General features: G+C 40.5%; 1 protein-coding gene across 1 annotated transcript; it reads right to left on the reverse strand.

The window, feature by feature from the left end:
• Positions 1-5,160: 5,160 nt before the first annotated feature.
• Positions 5,161-18,070, reverse strand: tnfsf11 (TNF superfamily member 11). Its single transcript, XM_047371614.1, has 4 exons — positions 17,395-18,070; positions 15,974-16,009; positions 11,941-12,070; positions 5,161-7,638 (listed from the first exon to the last, which is right to left on the reverse strand). Exons 1-4 carry the CDS (start codon positions 17,596-17,598, stop codon positions 7,199-7,201), a joined length of 810 nt encoding a protein of 269 aa, XP_047227570.1. The 5' UTR covers positions 17,599-18,070; the 3' UTR covers positions 5,161-7,198.
• Positions 18,071-19,558: the final 1,488 nt, after the last annotated feature.

Here is a 19,558-nt window from a genome sequence, read left to right on the forward strand (position 1 = left end):
GCCCAACAGCCAATGTGGGCACTTTAATTTTAAATTAACTATTTGGCTTTAAAATTCTACAAATTATTTGTTTTGACGTACCCTAAGAATGGTTTCATTAAGTTTCTAAAATTGTTTTTACCTGAAAAATAAGACAAAAAAAATGTCATCTTGCAATGACAGGTTTAAAAGTCAATATGGTCACCATGCTGAAACTCTGGGTCTTCAAATTGGACACAAAATGCAGGAGATGCTGCTTTTTGAAATACCATTTTGAGCAGTTTTCGCTGGAAAAAAAAATGGAATTTGCTATAGCCTGCTCCATTTCATTCAAATACTTCTGCAACAAGACATTCAACAAGAAAAAGTATCATGAACTGTTGAGAAAAGATCCTAGTCAGTTAGGGAAGCATCAGCTATTTAATGAGTTATAGCTGGGATGGGTCCAATGTCCCATTGAAAACCATTATTGGGAGGAGTCTCTCGTAAGTAAAAATGTTCTGAATCTACAGACTGGATTTTTCATATTTCTTATCACATGTAAGCATGTTCTTCTCAATTTTCGAACTTTTTTAGATAAAAAAAACATTTTTTAAGACGATGATTTTGACTTGAAAGATTTTTATAAGATGGAACACAAACATTTTATCCAATCTGCTTATAGAGATGCAGAGTAGTTCATGTAAAATAGCTTAATCCCTGTGGTATTGAATTACTTTGAAACGTGGTTTAATGTGCCAAAATTGATACATATTGTGCAGTAACACCCAAAGAAACCACCGACATATCAATTTCTTAATATGTTAGTTTAAGAACTGCCAGGTTAAACTGAGGCCCATTCCACACAAAGCCAGGTTTGGGAGAATCCGCAAAACGTCTTGGTCGGATAGGGGTCCCAGCTGCAGGAAGCGGCTGCGAAACTGACTACATTTGAAACTTGTCTAATGTGGTCTTTATGGAAGCGTGGCAAGAAGAAAGCCATTGTTAAAAGAAAACCATAAGAAGTCCCGTTTGCAGTTTTTCAGAAGCCATATTGGAGACACAGCCAACATGTGGAAAAAGGTGCTTTAATCAGACGAGACCAAAGTTGAATTTTTTGGCTAAAATGCAAAACTCTATGTGTGGCGGAGAACCAACACTGCACATCACTGAACACACCATCACCACTGTCAAATATGGCGGTGGCAGTATCATGCAAGTGGTGCTTCTCTTCAGCAGGGACAGGAAAGGTGGTCAGAGTTGAAGGGAAGATGGGGCCATATACAGGACAATCTTGGAAGAAAACCTGTTGGAGTCTGCAAAAGACTGGAGTGGAGGTTCACCTTCCAGCAGGATAACGACCCTAAACATAAAGCCAGGGCTACAATGAAATGATTTAAAACAAAACATATTCATGTGTTAGAATGGCCCAGTCAAAGTCCAGACCTGAACCTAAGCGAGAATCTGTGGCAAAAAAAAATTGCTGTTCACAAACGCTCTCCATCTAATCTGACTGAGCTTGAGCTGTTTTGCAAAGAAGAATGGGCAAAACTTTCAGTCACTAGATTTGCAAAGCTGGTAGAGACATACCTTAAAAGACTTGCAGCTGTAATTGCAGCAATAGGTGGTTCCACAAAGTTTTGACTCAGGGGGGTTGAATCCTTTTGCACAATGCCCTTTTCAGTTTATTTGTTTATTCCACTTCACAATACCACTTTGTGTTGGTCTTTCACAGAAAATTCCAATAACATATATTTATGTTTATTATTGTAATGTGATAATATGTGGAAAGGTTCAAGGGGTGTGAATACTTTGACAAGCTACCGTATGTGTCATCAGTGTAAGAATGGTAAGATATGCTATGAAGTCTAATGATAGGCCAAAGAGGAGGTGTATATAAATTAAACAGAGGAGGGTCAGGAATTGGTCCTTGTAGACCACAATGAGAAATGTTGAGCTGATATAAATCAAGGTAAACATAGAAACAGAAAACATTCTACAAGCTTAGAACAGTAGTATTTAGATGTAGGTGATGATGAAAATGCAGAAGGAGTACAGAATAACAAATTACATCAAAAGCTGTACCGAGATCAAGAACAGACATTTTATGGTGATCAAAACTAATCTTTAAGTCATTTACCATTCTGGTTCTAACTTCGGACTGATAAATATCAAATAAACTGTTTTGGATAAAACTGGAGGTGCATGGTTATTAAAAATAACATAAATAAATAAATAAATAGTTTTTAAATTATTATTTTATTAATTAATTATTAATAAATTAATCAATCATGAATTAATTATGATTAATTTTGGTTAATTCATGTCTGTCGACATGAAGCAGACTATAAAATATAAAGGAGACACATCATGCCCTGATCTAAAGGAAATTCAAGAAAAGATGAGAAACCTAGTCACTGACATCTATCAGTCTGGTCATCCACATCACAAAAAAACCCAAAACAACATCTAAAGCAGTGCAGTAAAAAAGAACCTAAAGGACCATCTCACATTTTTATGACCCCCAGAACTTGGGCAAAAAATATCCTGCGACCTGACGACGCAAAACCTTTTCAAAAGTGTGAGTCCTGTTAAATCTGCTGTAAGACTGACACAGAATTCCAGTAAAGGAGCATCATACTAGTAGTCAAGCATGGTGTTGGTAGTGTGATGGTTTGTAGCCAATTTGTTTCTTCAGGATCTGGACAATTTTCTATAATTGATGAACCCACTGATGGAACCAACCAACAAAAAAGCAAAGTTCTGTATAAAATTTGACTTGAATCTGACTGAGATGCTGCAGCACCACCTTCAGCAGACACTTCATGCTCAATATGTTTGAATTAAAACATATGAAAAAAAACTTGTTGCCAATTATCACAAACCCTTCATGGCAGTTCTTGCCAACAAGGATAATGATTCAGTTTAAAGGGCAATCACTTTTCACAGGTCTGACCAAGGTTGGTTTGGATATTTTATTTTACTTGCTAAATGAAATCATTAACCTGCCTTGCTGCTGAAACTATTTAATTTCTTCCCAGGGAGATGACAAAGTTTATCTTATCTCTATACTAATAACTGTATGATCGTTATAGAAGTTTATGTGTTCATTTACTCAACAATTAAGGGCGTGGATCCCTGTACGGACGAGCCGGTAGTGTTTTATTAATTCACTGTTTGGAGAATATCGCTCTTTTCTCTCTATCATTCCACCATCTTGCCTGCTTAAGACACTTTTAAGCTCACTAAAAGTCTTAGTGCTCCTAAGGTGAACATTGGTTCACCTTAGGAGCACTATAAGGCCTAAGATGCTTTGTGAATAACTTTTACCTTACCAAGGGAAAATTCTAAGAAAAATCTTAGAATTCAAGAAACTCCTAGAATGACTTCACTAGGAACTATTTTTAGTCTTAGGGTTCTTTGTGAATATGGGCCCTGAAACTCAGTAAATCCTTGTAAACTCTAACTTACTGCTGTTCTGTTGGAATACTCAGATTTGAAGGATGACCACCCACACAGGGAAGGGTGGAGAGGTTTTTATGGGTATCAACATTTTAATATTCATGATTTGCATTTCCCATAGAGTCACATGAACCATGCGCTTGAAAAAACAATAAATTTGGCATCTGCCATGGATTTTATCACTAATATACCGTGGAAAGCTAGACTAATGTTTGTAGTACATATTGTCTGCTGAGGTTTGACTCTTGGGTCTATTTGTTTCAGTGTGTGTGTGTGCGTGTGTGTGTGTGTTGTTGGGTGGGTTTGCAGTGGACGCCAAGCTTTCCATAATGTTTACTGACACAACACATTTTAATGGTTTCTGCTGTGTGCCAACAATTGAGAAATCAAGTCACATGAAAACAGTGGTGCACTAAAGTCCATAGTTTATACTTACGGTCCGAACTATGTAACTCTGAAACAGAGTAGCCCTATGGACACCACAGCTGAGTTGTTTGACTGTTGCAAAACTCCCTGTGAGTACTGTTACGTAAAACCTGGTTCAAAAGTAACCCATTTCAGGCATTTTTGCTGTGTTATACCTGTTAATCAAGGCCTTCAGCTGTCAGAACTCAAAAACGTTGTAATATTTGTCATATTTTAACGGAAATGGAACAATGAGCCAAACGGAGTGTGAGGTCTCAACACAAAGTCCAACCATCATGTCAACCATCCTTGGGTCATATCCTGGTGAACACCTGAGAAAGAACAACAGAGGTATTGTTGGTTTTTACATTTCAAGTATCTTTCTGTGGGGCTAACAACTCACACACAGTAAGTAATGCAATTCTAATCATCATTCTCAGCTGGCTTTGTCCTCTCATTTTTTCCTTTCTGCAGGTCCCCATGAGCTGCAGTCCAAGTGTCTGCTGTGAGTTGGAGGCTGCAGTGTCAGTGGGTGGCTTCTATGTACAACTTGTATCTGTTATGAACCAGTGGACTGCTCTGACCAAAGGGGCAGTGAAGTAAAGGAACAGTGTGACTTCACCGTTTGGCTTTGACAGAGCTGAATTTTCCAAAGATCACAGAGATTACAGAGAAGCTCCTCACAATGATTTCACCAAAAGAATGGTGGCCATTTTATCAAGTTGCAGTGTAAGCTCCCACTCACAGTGTCTTGCAAAAGTATTTAATATTGCAACCACAATCTTCAGTGTATCTTATTATTTTTGTGACTTTTACATTTGCATTTGCCCCCTTTACTCAGGTAACTCTAAATAAAATCCAGTGCAACCAGTTGCCTCCAGAGGTTACCTACTTTACTTTAGCAAGGATAGGGAACCTGGCCAGAGCTAATGAAATGCAGGATAATCCTGTAAGAAAAACCTGTTGGAGGCTGCAAACTTTCAACTGGAGCGGAGGTTTACCTTCCAGCAGGACAATGATCCAAATCATACAGTTAGAGCTACAATGAAATAGTTTAGATGGAATCATACTCATGTGATCTAAATCTAACTAAATATGGGGAAAAGAGCTGAAAATGAAGCTCTCTATCTGATCAGACTGAGCTTAAGCTATTTTAAAGATTTTACCTCCATTTAACAATAATGCTGTCCTGTGATTAGGTCTATTACATAAAATACCTTGAAGTTTGTGGCTGAAGAAACATGAAAAAAAAATCAATGGGCATCAGTACTTTTGCAATGTTGCTATGTTCCTGTGTGGTTTATCACTGCAAAAACCACACACTTAAACCGCTGCTACAAAAGTAGGTTTTTATTAAAACATATACAAACATAAATAATGAAACGGGATGTGGAAAAAAATCTATCAATGAAGCTCTTACAGGTATGCTACAGTCTTGTAGAACAAATAATATATCCATGTTGCTTTTGGCTAGGCATGTACACAGAATTGTCAAAAAATCAAGATACATAAATATATAATTTGAAATAAAGCCCGTGTTTTAAAAACCAAAATTCTGTCTAATGTTAACTTTAAGTGCTGCATAATGAGTCAGACAGACATAAATTGTACATGATTTGACAGCCGATAGATCACTTTAACAATGACCTGTCTCTGTACCTCTCTAGCTAATAAATAAATATTAAATGCATATTCCCATTTACCTCGATGAGTTAAATGAAAAATTTCAATTTAAGTTAAAAGCTGAACCAAACTCAGTTTGGTTCCCCTTGTTAAGGACATGAGGACAACAGTCCATCCATGTCCTTTACAGTCAGACAGTCCAGCTATCTTCATTGCTTCTTGGTTGTCACAATTAAAACAAGCAGGTGTCATTTCCTCTGATTTCAATGATTGTCAGGTTATTGCAGTTGACGGCAGCTTTAGACAGAAAACTGGATGAGTCTTTGGTTTTGTTTAGGTTACTTCAGATGTTTTTGAAGTAAGGCTGTATAAAGTTATTATCAGTAACAGTACGCTTAACTGCAGTAGAAAGTCATATCCCCATGAGTTTGTTAGAAATAAAGCTAACTAGTCAGATATGCACCATCTGTTTAGCTGAATTCAGATATTTAAAGTCAAATTGAACTGAAAATGTATTGAGTGGGATATAAGGCTTTGTTAGCAGATATTAACAGTCTACAGTTGTTAGGTCTGGTGTTGTTTTGTCCAGCTGAGGAACATGGATACTGTATCCATGTTCCTGATTAGAGCTACATTGGTTGACCTAGGGGCTACACGGTGGCACAGTTGGTAGCAGCAAGAAGGTCCTGAGTTCGACTCCCGGCAGGGGGTCTTTCTGCATGGAGTTTGCATGCCCCCTCACCCCCCACCCCAACTTGCTAGTCCGCTCCAGCTCCGCCAAGAATGCAGTAAACGTTGTTGCATTAGTTGTACCAATATGGTATGTTCCCATGTTTTCCAGGTCTCATAGGTGTTTTAAAATTATTCTGGCTAACTCATAATCAGCGGATTTACCAAATCAGTGAATGGCGCAGACTTCTACACCATATATCTCACTAGCTTGTTAGCTACTACTACTTCAAGGATGTACTTATTTTTTCAACAGGTTAATAGAGACATGACATTTCTCTGCAACAGATAAGGGAACTATTACTGATAATTACTTTTGCTGAACCTTACTTCAAAAATGTGAACTAAAGGCTACAAAATAATCTTGAGATAAGAATATCATCCTCTGACTGCTCATTTCCCACTGATCTGTTGAGTTACTGTAAGGTTGACCTGTTCAAACTACAGAAACATTTAGGAAAACATTCATGCATTCGCTGCAATGTCTGAGACACTGTAATAATTCTCTGAGCACAAGCAGGAGCTCCCATCTACCTCAGTGTTCTTCTGGACATTTTTCCAACACTGAGTGCTGATAAATCCTTCCTCGATGTGCTCTCTGCCAAAAAACTCACTTCCTTACTTCCCTTATTGTTTGTATAACTAGTGCATAAACACTTGCTAACTGTATTCTCCGCTTGGTGTAATCTGAACGAAAATGTATTGGCATACCAATCACAACACATTAAAAATGTCCTTTCCAGTGCTATTTATGATTAATCAGGATGCTCTCTTGAAAATTGAAAAGGTATGTTTTCAAAAAAAGGTTATTACCCTTTTTCGTTTAGTTCACCTGATGAAAGACTCGAAACCTGTTTGATGAAGAGCAGTGCGACATACAACCAAACACAATTGTAGAGTAAAACAAAACGAAATTTGGTTTAACAATTCAACATCACAAATAACTATAAGTGGTTCCGATAGAAAAATGTTCAGATAGAAAAATGTTCAGTAGCATGTTTGCTCCCCCTGTTACAAAGTTTCAGTTACCCCACTTTATGGCCCCAAAATACGTCCCTTCTGCTTCCTGGTCCAGCATCCAAGCATTAGATACCTCGACAAACAACGTATCTCCCTCAAACAGGCGAACTACTCGGCTCTGCTGGGCACAGTACATGTTATAACTCATGTTGTTCCACTGCTTGGTGCTTCCTGTCTTCATCAGCAACACCTTCCTGCTGTTCTGTTTGATGCTCTTATGGTAGACATATTGGATGAGTTGGGCATTGCTAACATTTGGAGCGCGTGTCCTGGCCTCATGGCCCTCATCTGGACCACTAATGTTGTAGTAGCGGAAGCAGGTTTTCGCATAAACGTAGTAGATGCCTGATTCCAACACCAGCAGGTTTCCATCCTGATAACCCATTTTGTGGAGGTTTCCGTGCTGCTCATCCCACTTGATGTTAATTATGCTGTAATCCTCTGTGTGACGACAAGAACAAAAGAGATTTTGGTTGGTTCACCACTTAGTTCAAATAAAAAAAAGTTCTAAACAAAAACAGAGCCTTTGGTTGTTGGTTACAAGCAAGATGTGATGAATACTGCAACAGTATGTAATTTTTTTTACTTAATGGTGAGAAATTCAACAAGAGAAACACGTTAATGTTAGACCACATGATCAGGCCCAAACAAATCTTCTCTCTGAGCATTTAAACCATGCTTTATGAAGTTCCTCTGCTTGTGTCTGGCAAATTACCATGGAGTTAGGGAGGTAAGAAGGGTAAAAAAAAACAACTATATTTGCATGAAGTTATGTGGCGTTCTATTCGTCCTAAAAGTAGCACTTGGACCTAGAACACAAATTTGTTCAAGTTGCATGTTAGAAAACCAGTGGAATGTAATAATTGGGCTCATTGACTATGCATCTACTATTAGCAAGCCAACAACAATGTGTTTCTTAGCAATTTCTGCATTTAAACACTAAGGGAAGCTGTTCACCAACAGGAATTGAACAGTATGGGAATGGAACAGATTTGATGATGTACAGAACAGTTCACTGCTTATAAGCACAGCAGCCATACTGGAGGTCGAGTTGGCCGGGATGATCCAAATTGGAATTCTACACTAAGGGAGTGTTCCAGGTTATTTTTCTTGGAACTCATATTTTTACTTCAGAGTACAAACAAAAACCACATACGAGTTGTTAGGTGAACAAAATGCTAAAGTAAACACATAACTGAAAACACTTCATCAGAAGCTGATGCCATGTGACGTTTAGATGTGATTTATTTCCAACACACTGATTGAAGTGCTTCAATTATGGCTACAATAAGTCAAACAAGTATCTGCCAGCAGGTGCCTTTCTCATGCCACACGGTCCTCAGCCCCTCACTCTCAATCCCATTCAGGTTCATAAATTCTTCAAAACAAATTAAGGAACTTTGTGTTTAGTGCTATCATTTCTTTCTTGTAGCAATGCTTCTTGGCAATACATCCAATACTGTTGGAAGGCAGTTTATTTCCCTTTGGAATGGTGCCAAATATGTAAGCAAAAAACCTTTGTGAGTTGAGTAGCAAAGTTCAGTATGCAGATTAAGCCAATAAAAAACTTCTTCTCTGCCAATGCCGGACAGCTTATTCTACTACTGACTCTTATTTGGGGTAGTTTACTAGATTAGATGATGGAGATTTGAAGAAACAAGACATAGTTGCAATTGAACACTTTTTGTCTTTTAATGACCAGACACCTTACTAGTGTGTGGGAGAACCACAAAAGCCTGGCACCACCTCATAATGGTCACCAGCCTGGTCACACACTGCTGTGGGACGTCATCCTACTCTTCCACCAGCATTTGTCTCAAGCAGCCAATGTGGGTGTGTTGGTCACTCTGGTGCAAACAGCACACCAAGGTTGATCCCACAAGTGTTCAATGAGGTGATGAGAAATGCAGGCAGGCCATCCCATCTTCTCTACTCCCAAAATCTGCAGATAGTCAGCAATGACATCTCAGATGAGAAAGTTTATTTTCCAAATGTACTTATTTGGGATTGCACTGCTTTCTAAATCTTATGTCAATATCTGCATCGAGATTGCCTCCAATGATGTCAAAAATTGTTTTTACAGTGAGGGAGGCACACCACCACAAGGCCTCCATCAAAAGCTGTTTGACATTGACAGAGAGGATTTGGCAAGTTTTTCATGGTGTAGCCCACACACCAATGCGTTTTCCAACACAATATGATTTATTGCTAAGAACCCTTGTTGGAACAAAGAAAAAAAGAATCAACCAAACACATTTATTTACTTATTTTGCTAACTATATTTGTTGTCGTACCCAAATCCTAAAACCAGTTGTAACTTTGATCCATTCCCCTAAGTCTAACCTTAAACACAAACTAAACGTATAAGTCGTTCAATTACCCATTGTTTATTATCCTACAACAGTCATAAACCTGAAAGGAACTAGTTTGTCCATGGTTCCAACTTGAAAAAGCATCATGCATAAAACCGGGATCTGGACTATATGGACTTTGTCACTGTCATCTTTGCTAAAACCATAAGTTTCCAGCTGCCAGTCTAGACAAATACCCAATTCTGATACAGGTTTTGAAACAGCTAAAAGTGAGAATTTTAAATTAAACAATATTTTTCTGGATACAATTCTCCAGTCACGGTATTTCTGAACTGAATTCTCAAGTAACTGAGCAGAAACAGCTGGGAAACATCTAAGACTTAAATCTAATGGTCCAAATGGGAAATAACAAGTGTGTTTTGTGGTGTGGATAAAGTCTAAAAAAAGCAAACTGATGGGACAACTAGGACATGTACATGGGTCAGTATGGAAGTAGTTTATTCCTTTGGAGTTATTTAACAGAAGAGGAAATTCTTGTAGGACCAACAAAGGTCATACGTAAGCTCTTGGAAGAGTTGGTCTTTAAAAAACATTTTGGATTTGAGGGCTACAGGGTGGCGTAGTTGGTACCACTATTGCCTTACAGCAAGAAGCAGGTATAGAAAATGGATGGATGGATTTTGGGTTTGACTACAGGTCCTTCACAAAATATTAGCATATTGTGATAAAGTTCATTATTTTCCATAATGTCATGATGAAAATTTAACATTCATATTTTTTAGATTCATTGCACACTAACTGAAATATTTCAGGTCTTTTATTGTCTTAATACGGATGATTGTGGCATACAGCTCATGAAAACCCAAAATTCCTATCTCACAAAATTAGCATATTTCATCCGACCAATAAAAGAAAAGTGTTTTTAATACAAAAAACGTCAACCTTCAAATAATCATGTACAGTTATGCACTCAATACTTGGTCGGGAATCCTTTGGCAGAAATGACTGCTTCAATGCGGCGTGGCATGGAGGCAATCAGCCTGTGGCACTGCTGAGGTCTTATGGAGGCCCAGGATGCTTCGATAGCGGCCTTTAGCTCATCCAGAGTGTTGGGTCTTGAGTCTCTCAACGTGCTCTTCACAATATCCCACAGATTCTCTATGGGGTTCAGGTCAGGAGAGTTGGTAGGCCAATTGAGCACAGTGATACCGTGGCCAGTAAACCATTTACCAGTGGTTTTGGCACTGTGAGCAGGTGCCAGGTCGTGCTGAAAAATGAAATCTTCATCTCCATAAAGCTTTTCAGCAGATGGAGGCATGAAGTGCTCCGAAATCTCCTGATAGCTAGCTGCATTGACCCTGCCCTTGATAAAACACAGTGGACCAACACCAGCAGCTGACACGGCACCCCAGACCATCACTGACTGTGGGTACTTGACACTGGACTTCTGGCATTTTGGCATTTCCTTCTCCCCAGTCTTCCTCCAGACTCTGGCACCTTGATTTCCGAATGACATGCAGAATTTGCTTTCATCCGAAAAAAGTACTTTGGACCACTGAGCAACAGTCCAGTGCTGCTTATCTGTAGCCCAGGTCAGGCGCTTCTGCCGCTGTTTCTGGTTCAAAAGTGGCTTGACTTGGGGAATGCGCCACCTGTAGCCCATTTCCTGCACACGCCTGTGCACGGTGGCTCTGGATGTTTCTACTCCAGACTCAGTCCACTGCTTCCGCAGGTCCCCCAAGGTCTGGAATCGGCCCTTCTCCACAATCTTCCTCAGGGTCCGGTCACCTCTTCTCGTTGTGCAGCGTTTTCTGCCACACTTTTTCCTTCCCACAGACTTCCCACTGAGGTGCCTTGATACAGCACTCTGGGAACAGCCTATTCGTTCAGAAATGTCTTTCTGTGTCTTACCCTCTTGCTTGAGGGTGTCAATAGTGGCCTTCTGGACAGCAGTCAGGTCGGCAGTCTTACCCATGATTGGGGTTTTGAGTGATGAACCAGGCTGGGAGTTTTAATGGCCTCAGGAATCTTTTGCAGGTGTTTGGAGTTAACTCGTTGATTCAGATGATTAGGTTCATAGCTCGTTTAGAGACCCTTTTAATGATATGCTAATTTTGTGAGATAGGAATTTTGGATTTTCATGAGCTGTATGCCAAAATCATCCGTATTAAGACAATAAAAGACCTGAAATATTTCAGTTAGTGTGCAATGAATCTAAAATATATGAATGTTAAATTTTCATCATGACATTATGGAAAATAATGAACTTTATCACAATATGCTAATATTTTGAGAAGGACCTGTATGTACCTAAAGCTACCCTAACTACAATACCACATGTGGACAATGTCTGTGTACTTGCTGTCAGCGCTAAAACTGCAGGTTTCTTAAAAAAAAGTCATGGAAGACATACTACTTCATCTCAACTCACTCTTAGGGAAATCCTGATGCGCTCTGATTGGTAGATGGGCTGATGGGCTTATGGCGTCTTTAGGAGGTTTGCACCGCCCTTTTTTTCTCGGGTCTTTCAGGGCATTTAGCACTGGTTCAGTCTGCATCTCCTGTAGAGAAAAGCAAAGACTAATTCAGCAAACATTATGAAAGGTCAAAAACCATTCCTTGTGTCTGCTTTGTGTACATGTGTGTGTGCCCTGATGTATTTGATTACAATTGAAGTTTGTAATTTGGAAACCTACAATTACAAGTAGGTTTTTCCTTAAGCAACAAAAAGATTTGGACATAAACTACCACAGCTTAGCTCTGCTTTCACTCTAAATGACAGGCTGCTTGTATGGCTCCATGTGGGAGTACATGCAGACATTAAGCATAGGGGCGTCCATATGGACTATATGTCTGTATATATCATCTTCCCTCTTTGTCTGCCCTGCTAACTCCCTACTACATCCGTGGTGGTGTTTACGGCTGGAGGCCTTGTATCGAGGGGAACTTTTCAGAGTGACTGAGCTTTGACACAAACTGTATTTGGACTGACCCGGGTTGTCTTCAGGCAAGACTGAGCATATACACTCAACAAAAACATGGTTTCCAAGCAAGTAAACACTTAGAGTGCAGGAGCTGCATACTCTCCAACACGTCTGGCAAGAGATTAACAAAACAGGCTGAAGTGTTGATTTCTGCTTCTACCTACATGATTGAGTTTACCCAAGAGACCACGAGTGAGTGAATGAATGAAATAATATTTCTAACGTCCCATTTCAATGCATTTACTCACATTTGAAGAAACAAAATCTGACTGACAGATTGGGCTGCTTTTACATCCCTACAGATGTTTTAACTTGTATGGAGTTGAGGGTAGTTTCCTTCAAACCAGTAATTTTAGGAATCCTGACACAGTGATCTCAGCATAACTCAGTCATTAATGAAAAGATGGGATGGAATGGAAAGTGTAGATAAGAGGATTAATGCTTTTTAAGCACTATAAACCACAAACATTTAGTTCAAAAACCATGTTAGCAGAGACACTGTTAACAAGGTTTGGCAACAATGCAATGATTTAATGTTGCTCTTAGTATTTGTTCACAGGTCCAGAAAAATTTGCACAGATTTCAGCTTTGAGATTAGCTCCGTCAGTCTTCCAAAAGCAATTTGCTAAACAAACAGTTTCACAGAGCAGCGTCTTGGGAGTGTGAGTATATAGCCAAGGTTAAGGAACAGTTGCTTCTAATTGATGCTGATTTGTACGATCTCTCGTGATTTGCAGTTACAGATATACAGTGCTTTGCTAAATTATTCATGTTCTAGTTACAGCTGGAATCTTAAACTGCAAACAGTGTACTGTATTGGGATTTTATGTTATAAACCAACTCAAGCAGTTCATATGTGAAATGGAAGAAAAAAAATGTTTTCTTAACAAGTGAAAAGTGTGGCACATATTTGTATTTAGCCTCCTTGAGTGAATACTTTGTAGAACCACCTTTCACTGCACTTACAGCTGTTTTCATGGGTATGTCTCTACCAGATTTGTCCCTTCTTCTTTCCAAAATAGTTGCGTCAGATTGGATGGAGAGCATCTGTGAATATCTATTTTCAAATCTTGCCACAGATTTTCAATTGAATTTAGCTCTGGACTTTGACTGGGCCATTCTGGCTGTATTCGCCTTGTATTTAGCTCTATCCATCTTCCCATTAATTCTGACCAGGTTTGCTGTCTGCTGACGAAAATAATTTCCACAGCATGATGCTGCTGATTATTGAATATAGAGCAAAGGTTCTATGTTGATCTCTTCTGATGAAAATACCTCCAAATGTTTGCCATGTCTCCAAAATGGCTTGTGGCTAATTACTTTCTTTTAAAAGGCCACATTTTTGGAATGCACAACAAATAGTTAAATTGTCCTCTGGAATGCACAACAAACGCCTATCTCTTCAGCTTCTTCAAAGTTACTATAGGCCCACTGCTTCTCTGAATCACACTTTCCTTGTCTGACTGTCAATTTCAGGGTTAACCGCCATGTCCTGGTTGGTTGGCAGTTGTGCCACTGAATTTTCATGTAGCACTTTACAACTGTGTACTACTTTGCATTTGTCTATCACATAAAATCCCAATGAACTACATTGAAGTTGATGGTTGTAACTTGTAGGCAGTATGAATACTTTTGCAAGGCACTGTGATAGGTAGTCTAAACAAAATCGCAGCCTCTGTTCTTTTCAAACTCAGGATTAATGCTCTTACATGAAGAGGAGCTGTCTCTCTAGGAAAATGCACCCAGCTACAGCTGATTTGGTTGCACATGCTTTGTCCTGGATCACCACAGTGCATGCAGGCTTCAACTCAGCCTTTTAACTACTCACCACATACATCATTCAACATGTCTATTATGTTGATGAGTGGTTTCTTAGATTCTACTCGAGAACAAAAGTCCTCTCACTCAGAGCTCGGCCACCAAAGCAGATTGTCTCTTTGTGTTTCACAACCCAGCAGACTTCTGCCACAGATCTCCGCACATTATAAACAGTCAGATCATGAGCTGTGGCTGATCCATATCCCTATGTTCTCACCACCGACCACAGGCCGGGCACCGAGCAGGCCAAGTCTGCATATCCCGTCTCCCATCAGAGAGGCCGAGCTGACGGCCGTCCTTAAAGGCCCACTCTCTAACAACTCCATGCATGGCTTCAGTGCTGACCCCTAACTCAACACGGTGAGCGTCAAGTGTCCCCCTAACGCATCATGAAGCTCAGAACAATTTCTTCCTGTGCTCTGTGGGTAACCAGACAACGAGCTCCCCAGTCCAACACAGGATGGGTGTCTTGTCTCAGGACTCCACCAGGGATACCCGGGGCAAACTCAAGCATAAAACTTCATCGGAAATTACCAAGGAAAGTAAAGCTTTTTTGAGCTGTTGCACTTTCCTGATGAGTTTTGCTGTTGGTTGGCAGTATCTATGCAGAGAAATGGCAAGAGCTTCTAATACAGGTTTAAAAAATTACTTCAGCATTTAAGAATTTAGTATCTGATGCTACAAATGATTGCCAGAGAAACAGTGCGACCACTGACGCCAGCGAGTGGCTCACTTATAGCCAAGGCTGCAAACTTACTGTCCAGCACACAGCACGAGGAGCCGATCATTTGAAGTTGAGGAAAAATCCTAAGTGAGAAGCCCTTTTTTTATCCGTGGAGGTGTTTGTGTTGCTGCGGTCTGACCTCGCTCCAGCCCTGTGTGTCCAGCTGGGGGTTTTGTGCTTGGCTTCACAGGAAACACACTCGTGGGAAAATCATGACTTCAAAAACTGCTGATGCTAATTCAACTCTTTCAAACAGGCAGCATTGTGAGTAAATCCACTGTACTTCCTCCTTCGACGGTGAGAAGAAGGAAAACCTGGTGTGCTTGAAATCATTCTCGAAGCTAAATTGGCCTGTGGGACGCTATGTTTGGCTCAGAAACTGATAGTGGAGGCATTTCAAGACCTTAGCGTTCTGATAATATTTACTGTATAACACCGGTAGGTGTTTGTGTGAAGCAGTGCAACCATAAATGTTAATGTAATTTACTGGGATTTTATTTGACAACTAATGTAAAAATAGTGTGCAACTATGAAGTGCAAGGATATATAATTTTCGGTATATTTTAGAAATACAAATTATTTCTGATTCAAATGAGTTCCTTGGTCTTCATAATGCGTTTTATTTACTAATGTTCTCTAACAAACCTCTGTGGGCCTCACAGGACAGCTGCATTTATACTCAAATTAAACTACACATATGTGGATTAATTGTAATTGATAGCACTCCATTTTATTTGATTTCTCTGATTTTTATTTGTAAAACAAATAGAAAACCATGCATTACGTTTTCTACCAATTTGTGTTGCTGTATCCAATGAAATCAAAATAAAATTCCTTGACGTTTGTAATTGTAATGTGGCAAATTGTGAAGTTCAAGGGGTAAGAAGAGTTTTGCAAGGCACTGTAAGCCATAAGGAAATAAAGTTAGCCCAACTCACCTCTATGGGATGATGAGGTGTTGGGGAGAGATCTACCTGCAGAGAGAGATACAGGCCAGGTTAGAAAGCTGAGGGTAGAATAAAAAAATCTTATCTGCCTCTGACATCCATGCGTGGGAGGAAGCAATATCCCCGACAATCCTCAGCAGGGCTGTCAGTGAGGTTGTATGTTATTTTCCACGTTTCTCTGCATTCCACTGCATCAAGCAAAGCTTAATCTGTTCTACTCGGATCAGCTCATCCCGTTTAAGGGATAGGCCTGCTTTGTTCTCCCACTTTCAGGATGTTCTGTAGGTGTCCAGGGCAGATGGTGGTCTGGACTCCAAACAAACACACACACACGCACACACACAAGCACACCAAAAGAAACAGTGCCAAACTGAGTTAAATCCTGCATGATAATCCAGAAAGACCTTTTGAACTTCCATCCTCTGTGTTCCCCCTCTTCCTTTTTGGAAAGCTCACCACTTCCAGCACATTGCCACCATTACACTGGAACCACTCTGACAGAGAAGTGTGACAGACGCCCTCCAGGTGAACTCAGGGGATCCTGACAGAGCGGACATGCAGTCTGCTCTATTTTCTTGTTCTGTCACACAGTAATTCATCTGCAGAACCTCCATAAACCTAGGCAGACAATCCGGCAGAACCTACATAAATGCTATTTTTCAGAACATGTAGCCTAGAATAGGGCAATCAAGAGCTGGTGAGCAGCCATGTGAAGAACTCTGATACTCGATTCCTTACATGAGCAACAAGTTAAAAGCACTTGAACTCAGCCAGACCTCTCTGGAAAAACAGCTCTGCTTATCCTCCACAGTTTACAACTCGTGACTCATAAATGGCAATTGGAAGCCGCTGATGGCATGTAAACATGCGCATGAGAAACGGCAGCCTCAAGTGAAAACATCTGCAGTCTGCAAACAAGACACGTAACAGGGCTTGTCTTCGCTGAAGACGCCTGCTAGATGTCATCCGAGTGCAGCGGAGACCTTGCAACAAAAGATAACTGGCAAGTCACACATCTTCCATGGAAAGTTGTTTCAAGGGTTCGTGCGATGCTATCAGGCTCGGTGTGTGTGTGTGTGTGTGTGTGTGTGTGCAGAGTCTTCAAAGAAAGGCAAGCTCGCACCAAACTGCAACGGTGGCTGCAGATTTACGCCGCGTGTATCTCTGAACAGGAGTGGATTGCTTCACTTCTGAGAGAACATGCCGTCAGCTTCATAAAGCTTGAGCTGGGCAGCTTATCTCCCACTTTATGGCAATGTTGAGTCGCGCAAATAGCCCATATTCGTCGGACTGTCTGAACTGGCTGTAAAATTGCAAACGAGAGTTTGAGCCAAACTTCTTTCACTTTGGAGTCAATGAATGTTTCGCAGGAGGGATCAGAGCCCGATCGCAGTGTGACGCTGTGCGCCTACCTCTTGCAGATACCCGGTCAGGTGCAATAAGATCGCGACGCTGGAGGCCACCTGAAGCAATCCCATAACAGCCAGGGTCCCGATAAGCAGCGATCGGTACGTTGGTTCCGAACTCGGAACCGGCGGGAAGCGCTGCTGCCCCGCCTCGATGTCCATGGTGTTTCGCAGGTAGGCCCTGTACTCGCTGCTGTGCGTAGCTGCCATGGTGCGCTCTCCGTGTGCTCTGCTCCGATCAGCCCCGGGGACAGGTCCCAGACTCAAGGCAAGGAAGGAAAGCAGAGTCCCTGCAGTCGGCGGTGGGTGGGCTGAGGGAGAGCTCAGCCAATCACAGGGATCCACCGACTGTCAGTTCGATAAGCGAAACGGAACACGAACCGGGTCGACCTAAGTGCGCAGCAGGTGAAGCGGGCTCTTTATAGCCTCCGAGGCTCTGTGCAGAGTTGTCATGCGGCCCCCGCCTTCTGCGCGTCCACACCCTGATGACACAGTCTCTGACACGAGGCTGAATTAGCGGCGCAGCAGAGATGAAACCAAGGGGAAATACAACCTGAGATTCTCTGTAATCACAGCAGAGTTAATCTGTGCAGTAGAAATGCTAAAAACCTAACTGAACCAAGTCTGTGGGACACTGATGGTCTATTTAGACTTGACATTAATACACGTTTGGATCATATTTCCCAAGCAATATTGCTAGGGATTTTTATTATTATTATTATTTAGCAACTTTAATGGATTATACAAACGAGGACAAAATTGTTGGTACCCCTCAGTTAATGAAAGAAAAACCCAAAATGGTCACAGAAATAAGTTGAATCTGATAATGAATACAAATTCTATGAAAATGAACAAATGAAAGTCAGACATTGCTTTTCAAACATGCTTCAACAGAATTATTAAAAAAAATAAACCCATGAAACAGGCCTGGACAAAAATGATGGTACCCCTGAAAATAATGTGACCAGAGGGACATGTTAAATCAAGGTGTGTCCATTAATTAGCATCACAGGTGACACACTTCAGACCTGAGACAACTGGAGCAGTTTGGTCATGAGGAGTGGGCCAAAATACCTGCTGAGAGGTGCAGAAGTCTCATTGACAGTTATAGGAATCGTTTGATTGCAGTGATTGCCTCAAAAGGCTGTGCAACAAAATGTTAAGTTAAGGGCATCATCATTTTTGTCCAGGCCTGTTTCATGGGTTTATTTCTTTTTAATAATTCTGTTGAAGCATGTTTGAAAAGCAATGTCTGACTTTCATTTGTTCATTTTCATAGAAATTTTGTTCACTATTACCTTTGTCAGATTTAAGTTGTTTCTGTGATCATTGTGGGTTTTTCTTTCGTTAACCGAGGGGTACCAACAATTTTGTCCACGTGTATTTTATTACTTAATTTTGTGTCACATTCCTCTATTCCGATTATCATTATTGATAAAAAATATGAATGACAATCAATATTCATATTCTATTCTATATTAACATTTAAATTATCAATGTTGTGGGCCATCTGACTGAGCAATCATTGGGTCAGACAGCCACCCTACCTTGGTACAGTAGACTACTTTGGAAAAGTGTTTGATCACTTAAAGATTTCTTCTTGTTTGTTGTTGTTTGCTTTTTCGTCTTACTTAAATATTTCCTGATTACTGCCTGAGTAGTAGAATCAAGACATCTCATCAGTAGAACGTGTCTGACAACATGAAGGCTAGGAGATCACAAAAAGCAACACATCCTCCACGATCTAAAACAATTCATGAACAAATGAAAAACAAAGTCATATACATCTATCAGTCTGACACTTTAAGACTCCCGTGAACCACATCGGGAGCCATCATCCATAGACAGATAAAACATTGAACAGTGGTGAACCTTCCCACGAGGGGTTGGCATCCCAAAATCATTCCAAGAGCGCATCAACAACCCATCCAGGAGGTCACAGCTAAACTCATAACATCTAAAGCACTGCAGACCGCATTGGTCTCAGTTAAGATCAGTGCTGATGATTCAACAATACAACTGAGACAAAAATGGCCTCCCTGCCAGAGGTCCAAGGCCAAAACCACCTGCCTCACATTTTCCCAAAATATAATCTTAATAATCCCCAAAACTTTCAGGTATATATTCTGTGGACCATGGTGCTGGTGACTATTATCTTGTAGGTGAGGCA

Source organism: Girardinichthys multiradiatus, chromosome 7 (assembly GCF_021462225.1).
Source record: "Girardinichthys multiradiatus isolate DD_20200921_A chromosome 7, DD_fGirMul_XY1, whole genome shotgun sequence".
Classification (NCBI taxonomy): domain Eukaryota; kingdom Metazoa; phylum Chordata; class Actinopteri; order Cyprinodontiformes; family Goodeidae; genus Girardinichthys; species Girardinichthys multiradiatus.

Bases quoted from the DNA above. Each gene is read 5' to 3' on its own strand.
- tnfsf11 (XM_047371614.1), bottom strand. From the start codon at position 17,598: ATGGCAGCTACGCACAGCAGCGAGTACAGGGCCTACCTGCGAAACACC. The intron at 12,071-15,973 runs GTGAGTTGGGCT...TTTTCTCTACAG, and splicing joins CACCTCATCATCCCATAGAG to GAGATGCAGACTGAACCAGT. The intron at 7,639-11,940 runs GTGAGTTGAGAT...GTCGTCACACAG, and splicing joins GCATCAGGATTTCCCTAAGA to AGGATTACAGCATAATTAAC.